Genomic DNA, 10,351 nt, shown 5'->3' with positions numbered 1-10,351 from the left:
AGCTATGTTTTTCTATTAAATCTTGTTTTATAAAATTATATTTTGATATTATATTAAATAATTTTAAAAAATAAAATATAAAAAAGTAAGAATTTCATTAATACGGCATAAAATAATTATAATATTTTAAAAAAACAAATTTAATTTATATTAAAAAAAATTATATCTAGGTTAAACTAAAAAAAATAAAAAAATATTTTATTTTTAATAAATAAAACAAAAAAAACTGTATTTTTTTAAAAATAACAAGCCTACAAGAAATCTATGCAAAATAAGTTTTTAAATTCAGTGTCGGTGTCATGCTTTTGAAGCGGCAAGCTTTGTTTTAAGAGGAAAAAAAAAAGAGCCTCTTCCTTTCAAGGTCGCATGTGGGATCCCTAGAACAGATAAAAGATGGTGCAGATCTGAAAACATTACCTGAAGATCATTCGGAACAGATCCCGCATCAACAGCATAATGGTTATATTTATAGTTTATTTTTATGTTTTAAAAATTAAAATTTTTAAAATTAATAGTTTTTTTTATTTTTATATCATTTTAAAAAATAACCATTATTTTACCTTTAAATAATATCTTAATAACATAAATTAGGAGTGATTATTTTTGGTTCGGTTCGGTTTTTATAAAAAAAATAACAAAATCAATTTTGTTTAGACAAAAAACCGAAACCGGTTTCCAACCAACCGGTTTCGGTTTGTTTTTTTAGAACAAAAAAGTTCAAATTGGTTTAGCTTGATTCTTTTAGTTTAGCTTGGTTTTATTAGTTTGGCTCAGTTTTTTCGTTTTGACTCGGTTATTTTCTTGTTTTTTCGGTTTTTAGTTCGGTTCAGTTTTTTTGATTTCAAACTTATAAAACCGAAACCGAACCGCTGAGTTTTTTCAAAATTTTAATCGGTTTTTTTCAAAGTTCGGTTTTTTCAGTTATGTTTTTTTTTAATTTTCTCAATTTAATCAATTTTTTAATTTTTTTACTCACTCTTAAAACAAACTATAAGCAATGCTCATGAAAATATTTTACGGTGGATAAGAAATAAAAAAAAAATTGAGAGTGAATATATATTAGCATAAAAAATAATAAAAATTATCTCTTCAATTAAATTTTTTTTAATTAATACTTTCTCATTTTTGTGTCTATTAATATTTAATTAAAAAATTCTCTCATTTTTTATTGAGTAATTTTTTTAATGGTAAACAAATAATTGGTTTAGTCAATGTTTTTTATGGTTCGGTTTTTTCAGTTATTTTTTTCTGATTTTCTCGATTTAATCAATTTTTTAATTTTTTTACTCACCCCTAACATAAACTATAAAAAATAAGAAGCAATGCTCATGAAAATATTTTACAGTGGATAAGAAATAAAAAAAATTGAGAGTGAATATATATCAGCATAAAAAATGATAAAAATTTCTTTTCAATTATTATTTTTAATTAATACTTTCTCATTTTTGTGTCTATTAATATTTAATTAAAAAAATTCTTTTATTTTTTATTGAGTAATTTTTCTAATGGTAAACAAACATGAAAAAATTTGAAAAATAATTATTTTTTAGAAAATCTATTTTCTATGAAACATACCGGCCTTAAAAGAAAAACCTTTTTTGCCTTCTTTTTATTTTATGTATTTTTCTCTTTCCTTCAAAACAGAGAAAAACAATTATTTCTTCCTTTTTTATATAATTCTCTCTCTCTCTCTCTCTGGACAAGTTATAAGATTATAAACCTAATAGAATGGGTAAATAAATATATTAGGGGAGAAATAAAAATCCATTATTTTTTTCTTTAATAAATTATTTTTTATTAAAAAATTATAACTTTTCAGTACAAGGAATTGATTTTGTATTGTTTCTTTCCCTAAACAATGAATGTTTTTTCATAGCACTGATTCTTTGTTTTTCAAATATATGGGCATAACTTGTAAACCATAATTTTATGAAATTTTATTGTTCATGAACGTGTGAGAATATTAATTATATAGTTAATATTGAATTTTTATCATTAAAAAGATTTCAAACCTATGAAATATAAAACGCAAAGCCTCTTATTTTCAATTAAAAAGATATAAAGAGAAGGAAAATGGCCTAAACCATAGTTTTCAGACTTGACTTGGTGGCCGGCTTTATTCAAGGCTTGAATCTCGGGTTTTGACAGGGTCAATTTTTTTTTTAAAATCAAAACGATACCATTTTGGTTAAAAAAAAAAGTTAATATGTTACAACTAGATATTGCCAGGTAAACAGGTCAACCTATTAGTTTAACTCGTCGGGTTACACCAGATTTTTTTTTTCTTTATTTTTTCTTCAACTTCGTCTCGGTTCTAGCCTCGGGTCAGCTAGGTCTTAGTTCGACTCGCCAGGCTGGACCGGGTTTCAAAACTATGGCTTAAACCCATCCCTAACCCTGAAAAGCCACCAAAAGTAGGGTTTGTTTGTACATTGTTTTAGTATAGGGAGTAATCTAACTAACCACTTAAACTTGGAGGACTTCACGCGTACTCAGTCCTACAGAGTATACCTAGTTACGGTAACACTGTAACAGTAACCCCTCTCAAAAAAACGAAAAACACACCTAAACCAACTTGTTTTTTCTTAAAAAAAAAAAAAAAAAAACAGATCTTAGCGCTCATTTCTTGTGATTTGAGTGCTCATATTATATTTTCCCTGATCTTCTGGATTTGTCTGCGAGTGATTGAAATCAGCAGTCATGGTTTCAACGAACAAGCTCAAATCCGTCGATTTTTACAGGTCCGATCGATCTCCATTTCTTCAAAGATTTCGCTTTATATTATGAATCTGGAAGCGTTAAATATCTATTTCTATATTTTATTTATCTCATGAATGAGGTTTGTTAATGTAGTAAATAAAGTATGTGTATGTGTTGATTTTTCAGGAAAATTCCTAGAGATTTGACAGAGGCATCGTTATCAGGTGCAGGATTATCGATAGTAGCTGCCCTAGCTATGGTGTTTTTGTTTGGAATGGTATGTAGCTTCTTCTCTATCAGTTTTTCAGTACTGAATACGCAGATTGCTGCTGCGTTTTAATGATTATTTTGATTTGCAGGAACTTAATAATTATTTAACTGTCAACACCTCTACATCTGTGATTGTTGACAATAGTTCTGATGGAGAGTTCTTACGTATTGATTTCAATCTTAGGTAACTTTATGTTTTTTATTTTTCATTATTTAAATCTTGCCTATGCCGTGTTTCACTCTCTGCATAGGAATTCTTTCCATTGAATTAAGGTTGGTTGGATTGAGCATATGATTGTTTCATTTTAAGCTGAGGTCTAGAAGAGTATTAGTATTATTATTTTGGGATTTATCCCTCGTACAAATGCATACCAGGAGTTGCGTTGCTGCATTTGGTGCACAGTAGATAAGTAGGATGAGTATCATTTCCTTGACCTATGGTTGAAGATGTTTTTTGTTTTTCGATAAGTAGAGGGGAGTTGGTATTATGTACATAGCTGATTACAGTGTCTGGAAGAGATACCTAGGCCTTGGTCTCTTGTTAATGTAGTGTTTAGCTTTTGGGATTTTGTCAGGATTTATGATGTTAGGCTGCAGTTGTTGTTCAAGTGGCAATTTTATTTTCAACTTCTTTTGTTTCAGTTTCATCAAAGAGGTCTGGTTTTATATTGCCCCTCATGTGCTTAACTTTGAACTTGACCTATAGGTGTGAACCTAGTTTCGATTGTCAATCTGTTTTTGTTTCCTCTTCAAAGCTTCAAACCTCTAATGATGCTGTAATGCTTTTCCTATGTAAATTTCTTGGCTTTACATAAGTAACTGTTAATCTTGTATTAAACTAGCTGACAGATAAATTTTCTTTTTAACTGTAGCTTTCCTTCACTCTCATGTGAGTTTGCATCAGTTGACGTGAGTGATGTGTTAGGAACTGTAAGTTTTTTCTATCTATTGTTGTGTTTCTTCTATTTAGTTTTATGAAAATGATTAGATATGTTTTTTAAAGGGCTTTTTTATAAATTATTTTTCATTTTGTGAAAGTGACTTGGGTGTTGACAGGCGATAGCTGCCCAAGACTTGAGATAAGCTGTAAAAAAAAAAAAAAAAACAGTAGTAGGTGCCTTTGGTTTAGTAGGATTTCATTGAAAAGTAAAATTAAATTGACCAAGATGTCCACAAATCTATCCTCACATGTGAGTGGAATCATGGAAATCTCTAGAGATAATAATTGTTATTCCTCTTGTGCTCCAAGATAAATTAGAATGCCATTTTTGCTTTGCCTTATCTTCTATTTAGGGTGCAGGTGCAATTTTTCTTGACAATTTTCCCATATTTTTTTTTAGTTTGATGTTCACTGCATGCTTGCATTGATCAATATGGTGAAATATCCTTGAAATTATTGAGCTTGGTGTGCACCCTTGTGGTTCACGATCCTTGCTGCCAATTTATTTTCTGAATACATTATTCTGGACTGGCCTAAAATTTTACATTCTTTTTTCCAGAACAGGTTGAATATAACAAAAACAATCCGCAAATTCTCAATTGATCATGATTTGAAGCCCACTGGATCTGAGTTTCACTCTGGACCAGTTTTGCATCACATCAATCATGGAGATGAAGTTGATGAAGGCAGCAGTGAAGGTTCTGTATCACTCAAAGCTCATAATTTTGATCAATACACACATCAGTAAGTTGCTGAATTTCAATTTACAGATGTTTGTTAGGTTCTGAATTTGGAAGATTTTCTTGTAGTGATTTTAGCGATACCTTTGTTTGACTTATATGGAGTACTTTCTTCTCAGGTATCCAATTTTAGTTGTCAATTTTTATGCTCCTTGGTGCTACTGGAGTAATCGCCTGGTAATTTTACAAAGTCCATTTATTGCTTAACGTTTAGTTTGAATATTGGGATAGAAGACCATTTGGGGTGTCAGATTAATAGATTGCACATCTTTTATAATTTTTTCAATGATACAGCTTCTGAACCTAATTTCTACAAGCAATACGCTGCATATTTAGGTCTAGGTGTATTTGAAATTGTCCAATGTCATGTGATCTTAGTGTCAGGAGACTGCTCTTTGATGTTACTGAGAGATAGGAACTTATAGATTCATGATAATAAGCTCATATGGGGACTTGGCAAAATCATCTAAGGGTTTCAAATTTTTTGTCTTATTGTTTGTTGTTGAATAACTACTCAGTTATGCTTGGCAAAATCAAATTGAACCCATCCTGCATAAATACAATGATGACTGGTGGACTCAGTGTTTTGCTTTCTTCTTTGCTGACTATTTTCTCTTGTTTCAGAAACCTTCATGGGAAAAGGCAGCTAAAATAATAAGAGAAAGGTGTTTTTCTTTCCTACTTTTACATTTTTTTTCTCCCTGAAAATATAGACAGAGCCTTCATTTGAAGTAAATTGTTCCTTGATTTGGCATTATGTTATTTAATTCCCACAATGTACGTACATTTTATCAGGTATGATCCAGAAATAGATGGGCGGATTCTGTTGGCTAAGGTTGATTGCACCGAAGAAGGTGATCTGTGTAGGAGGTATTTTCTAGATCAATGTTTCCTGACTTGTAATTTGATTTCCATTGGTGGGACAAAGTGGTAATGGGTCATTTGGGGATAGCATTTCTATTCTGATAAGGTAGCAAATAGATTTTGAAATTCATGATGCACTTCTAGTTTAGTGTGTACGAAAAACGCTGCATTGCTGTAATGTGTTGAAAGATTTCTTCCAACGCAATAGTAATTACTGTCTGTTTAGCTTCACTATTGTTCATAGGGTTGTTTCTCCTTTCTCGTTTACCCTTGTTGTAGGGTTTAGTTTCCTAAGTTGATTGTTTCTTAATGTAAGTATTTTTCCATGAATTTTCAGGAATCACATACAAGGGTATCCATCAATTCGTATTTTCCGTAAAGGAAGTGATCTTCGGTAATATATTTTCTTCTATACTCTTTATATGCTGTTGATGATTATCTTTCATTTATGTTGGATGATTATCTTTCCACATTTCTTGGAATGCATATTTGCTCTTTAAATTTACCATTTGAGGTAAATCTATTTTTGTAAAGTTCCGTATTCACTTCTGTTTATTTAGGAGACTTTCTTTCTTTCTTTCATTTTTGTAAGAAATATGAATAAAAAATCAAAAGTTGCACAAGACAAGAAATGATGATGACCTATCTCTTTAGCAAGCATATAGATATCTTGAGATTTTGAGATGCTTTGATACAGTCTTAGATATGAGATTGACTTGTAATCATTTGAAGATTGTCTAATTTGTTTGGTCATCCTTGGTTTTCAAAAGTGAACGTGAGGCGGAAATAATTAGGTAGATTGAGCCTCGAAGTGGCGTGTCTTGCATTTGAATTAACTTTTTTTGTTTTGTTGGGTACAACATCTGTACATGTCAATTTAATTATCTACTATCCTTGACATAGTTTTTGATACCCTGTTTTGTAGTCTTCCCTCAATTTCATATACTTGGTGGCCAACACCAATTCCTTCGTAAAATTTAACCTCCTACTTTAAATCAGTCAAGTTGAAATTTCCTAATCAAGTTCTGCTACGTCCAAAATGCAACACTATAAAGATTGTCATATATAAGCTAAGAAACAAAATATCAGAACAAAAATGGAGGGTGGAAGGAATATACTCCTTTTTGTAGTTTCAGGTCCCCCTAACATTCTCAATCTTCACAGCATTTTTTAACACCTAAGAAAAGGCTGCTTACAGCAATAGATTTCAACTTCTGCTTTGATTTATTGCTGAATACAACATTTTTGTGTCCTATCCTTTTCCTTTCTTTATTATCTGGCTTTGTATTACTGCTTTGTTGGCCAACTTTGGTATCGGGCATTTTCAACTGTCACAGGGATGACCATGGACACCATGACCATGAATCTTATTATGGAGATCGAGATACAGACAGCCTGGTTAAGGTATGAACACTTCTCTTTTTCCTATTTTAATGTGAAAACTTGGGTTGTTCATGATAATTGATGCAAACCTGGCATTCTTTCTATTATCCCTTGCAGACAATGGAAGGTTTGGTTGCACCTATTGCAATGGAATCTCAAAGGCATGCTTTGGAGCATAAACCTGAAAATGCAACAGAGCATGTTAAAAGACCAGCTCCTTCAGCCGGAGGATGTAGAATTGAAGGATATGTGCGTGTAAAGAAGGTAAACCTCCCATTCTGCGTGGAAATCAATGGGATAGACCCTATGGTTGCTTGTAGATATGCTGCATATTAGTTGATGATGGACATGATCAAAATTAGTAAACAAGATGACAGATCAATAATCATTCAGCCATCCTCAGATTCTCACAATATTGTGGTCATTTGTTGGGTCTTTAAATTGATCCTAAAAGGAAATATTCAGCATTACTTTTGGTAAGTTCTTGGGTTTTAAAGTTGAGCTGTAATGTGCTCTGCAGGTTCCAGGCAACCTCATGATCTCAGCTCGCTCAGGAGCCCATTCCTTTGATTCTACTCAAATGAACCTGTCACATGTCATATCCCATTTCTCATTTGGTATGAAGGTTTTGCCCAGGGTAATGAGTGATGTGAAGCGTTTGATACCTCACATTGGTCGAAGTCATGACAAGTTAAATGGCCGCTCATTTATTAATCATCGTGATGTAGGGGCTAATGTCACTGTAAGTTGTCTCTTGCAAGTGGTCCTCTAGATTCATTATTTTATTTATTTCTGTAATGCTTACTGCATGCTTAGCCATAACCAATCAGCATTTCAATGTGCCGTAGTTTGACATCTCCAACAACATTTACATGCATGGGGACAGGATGGGCATAGAATGTAGATTCCTAATTTTTCTTCATATGGATGCATGAATGTGCATGAAAATATACCATGGACCCACAATATGAAATTATTCATTTAGGATTTCGTCTTGGACCACAACCATTTAAATGTACAAATGGTGAAGAGAATGCAGGTCCTAAGCAGGAGTTTTGTTAGGGTGAGCCAGTGATGGTTGATGGATTAAACGTGCTTGTTCTTTGTAATGTTAGTCATGGTTGTTGCTATCAGTATATGTTTAAAATAGGACATTGATTCTTTATGTTTGAGATAAATTCATTCTTGTTCCTGATCATAAAATCTCGAACCACCCATGTCCTGTGGGCTGATGAATGGATATAATTCTAGACAATGTGATAACCTTGCAATTTAAGGATATCTTAACATTCAATTTCTATAACATGATAATTGCAGATAGAGCATTATCTCCAAGTTGTTAAAACTGAGGTGGTTACAAGAAGATCTTCAGCTGAGCACAAATTAATTGAGGAGTATGAATATACAGCTCATAGCAGTTTGGCACAGACTGTCTACATGCCAACTGCAAAATTCCATTTTGAGCTCTCTCCCATGCAGGTTCAGTAATAAATTAAAAAAAAATTGATTCGTTGTTCTCTTTTATTATTATTGGACTGGAAGAGTATTCATTGTGTTTTCTCTGCTTTTGATCTCCCATTTGTTTCTGACACTTTTTTGTTGTACTTCTGATATTAGGTTTTGATCACTGAAAATCCCAAGTCTTTTTCGCATTTTATCACCAATGTCTGTGCCATAATTGGAGGTGTCTTCACGGTTTGTATTTAAATTTGTGTTTCTTTAGTCTTTCATCTCCAGCCACAAGCAGATGCAGTTTCTGATAGTTTTTCTGTGTTTCAGGTGGCTGGTATATTGGATTCAATTTTGCACAACACATTTAGAATGATGAAAAAAGTTGAACTGGGCAAAAATTTTTGATAGGAAGATGAAATTTGATGTATAAATTCTGATCTGATACTCCTTTTTATTTAGCAAGGATTTGATTAGAACAATTACGGTACTTGCCTGGTTTTGAATTGTTATAAGCTATTCTAATTGCTAATACAAGAAATTTTCCATGGCTCTCTACAACTCCAACCTAGGCTGTTTGACTGCTTGTTCTTTCTTTTTTCCTTCTAGTTGAGGAATAGATGCCCCTTGAAACAGGAGTCTGTTTCAATTGCATGTGTCCATGATCAAGCACAATGGATATTGGTCCTGCAGCCCTCCCCCTCTTTCCTCACCGCCTCGACGAAAATCATGTGGCATTTATAAGGAAGAATTTTTGTTTTCCAGTGCGGGAACTGGGATGTTGCTATTGCTCCAGGCTGGAAGTGCTCTGTTTACCACTGGTAAGTGATGGGAGAAAAGAACAAAATTTTCCAAATTTCTTGCATCCACACAGTGAAAATTTTATTTATTTCGTTCTATACAATAATGTCACATGAAGTAATGAGCACACCATAAACTTTATTATCCGGAACAAATGAATGTTCAAACACCAATACACCTTAGAAATACCCAGTTGAAATCACTGAGCTCAAGGCAAGAAAATCATAGAGAAAGCCAGGGGGGTAAAAAGTGAAAAAAAAATGGAACAGGGTCAAAAAAGAAAAAACAAATGGAAATCAAATACTTGTTCGGATAATTTTCCTCCTAAAACCATAAGATAAGAGATGAAGCAAAGAATGCTCCCATGGAACCAACGAAACTCACAAACAATGAAGAAGCTGAGTTTGGTGACACACCGGCGGGAGCTGGAGTTGGGTTTATGTCGGCTATTCCTGCGGGAGCGGGAGGAGTCTCAACGCTGCTAGGTGTAGGAGCTGGGACCATGTCGGAGTAACCCAGAGATGGAGAAGGAGCTGCGGTGGTTTGGTTTGTGTTAGCAGAATGATTGCTTGATCTGTCTGCTAAAACGACCACCACCAACTTCTCATTCTTGAGACAGTTATCTTTGTTTCCACTGATGAAGTAGTGAGGTCCGGAATGGTTGAATGTGAAGACAGTCTTAGGGTCACTGAATGTTGCAATAGGATTCTTTGTGGTGCAATTTTCATAGTCCTCCTTGCTTACTTGAAGCACCGAGTCTTGGCTAGGATCATAAGCAAACGCTGCAACAACCGATCGAGAAGAAACAACTTCAGTTATCGTTAGGGATATGTTAACAAAATACTAAGATTTTGTACATGTTCTGTCGGAAGATGAAATCTTGGGACAAAAGGTCAACTTACAGAGGGAGTCTCCGATCTGAAATCGGGTACGTTTAGCCCAATCGTTGAGGTAGCTCTTCGAACTGGAACTGGTATTATCGGGCACGGTCCAACCTTTCGAACCGCCTCCGACTTGATATTGAAATGCATTGTTCTTCTGTATCAAGAGCAAGAAACACAAGAGCCCCAAAACATGAAAGACTTTGTTTTGGTAACTGATGTTGGCCATTGAAAAACAATAAGAGATGTAGAGCAAGTGAAGTGTCTTTCACCCAAAATCTAAAATCTCAGTCTTAGATGAAGTTGAGCTGTGACAAGGATGG

The 10,351-nt window shown here is 33.4% G+C and overlaps 2 protein-coding genes across 2 annotated transcripts; one reads left to right on the top strand and one right to left on the bottom strand.

Annotated features, from left to right (window-relative positions):
• Positions 1 to 2,540: 2,540 nt before the first annotated feature.
• Positions 2,541 to 8,900, top strand: LOC118062983 (protein disulfide-isomerase 5-4). The gene is made up of 15 exons (XM_035076880.2): positions 2,541 to 2,741; positions 2,887 to 2,977; positions 3,060 to 3,154; positions 3,843 to 3,900; positions 4,470 to 4,654; positions 4,770 to 4,827; positions 5,275 to 5,315; positions 5,446 to 5,520; positions 5,852 to 5,908; positions 6,852 to 6,918; positions 7,015 to 7,161; positions 7,418 to 7,639; positions 8,215 to 8,376; positions 8,515 to 8,592; positions 8,677 to 8,900. Exons 1-15 carry the CDS (start codon positions 2,701 to 2,703, stop codon positions 8,752 to 8,754), a joined length of 1,455 nt encoding a protein of 484 aa, XP_034932771.1. The 5' UTR covers positions 2,541 to 2,700; the 3' UTR covers positions 8,755 to 8,900.
• Positions 8,901 to 9,260: 360 nt separating this feature from the next.
• On the bottom strand, positions 9,261 to 10,351 carry LOC118062984 (early nodulin-like protein 9). The gene is made up of 2 exons (XM_035076881.2): positions 10,050 to 10,351; positions 9,261 to 9,929 (listed from the first exon to the last, which is right to left on the bottom strand). Exons 1-2 carry the CDS (start codon positions 10,255 to 10,257, stop codon positions 9,472 to 9,474), a joined length of 666 nt encoding a protein of 221 aa, XP_034932772.1. The 5' UTR covers positions 10,258 to 10,351; the 3' UTR covers positions 9,261 to 9,471.

Source organism: Populus alba, chromosome 1, assembly GCF_005239225.2.
Source record: "Populus alba chromosome 1, ASM523922v2, whole genome shotgun sequence".
In the NCBI taxonomy this organism is placed as follows: domain Eukaryota; kingdom Viridiplantae; phylum Streptophyta; class Magnoliopsida; order Malpighiales; family Salicaceae; genus Populus; species Populus alba.
The sequence above is the reverse complement of the archived record's forward strand: the minus strand, read 5'-3'. Positions and strand labels throughout refer to the sequence as shown.

Coding starts and splice junctions, on each gene's coding strand:
- LOC118062983 (XM_035076880.2), top strand. CDS start 2,701: ATGGTTTCAACGAACAAGCTCAAATCCGTCGATTTTTACAG. Junction 2,978..3,059: donor TGGTGTTTTTGTTTGGAATG/GTATGTAGCTTC, acceptor TTTGATTTGCAG/GAACTTAATAATTATTTAAC. Junction 8,593..8,676: donor TAATTGGAGGTGTCTTCACG/GTTTGTATTTAA, acceptor TCTGTGTTTCAG/GTGGCTGGTATATTGGATTC.
- LOC118062984 (XM_035076881.2), bottom strand. CDS start 10,257: ATGGCCAACATCAGTTACCAAAACAAAGTCTTTCATGTTTTGGGGCTC. Junction 9,930..10,049: donor TCAGATCGGAGACTCCCTCT/GTAAGTTGACCT, acceptor CGGTTGTTGCAG/CGTTTGCTTATGATCCTAGC.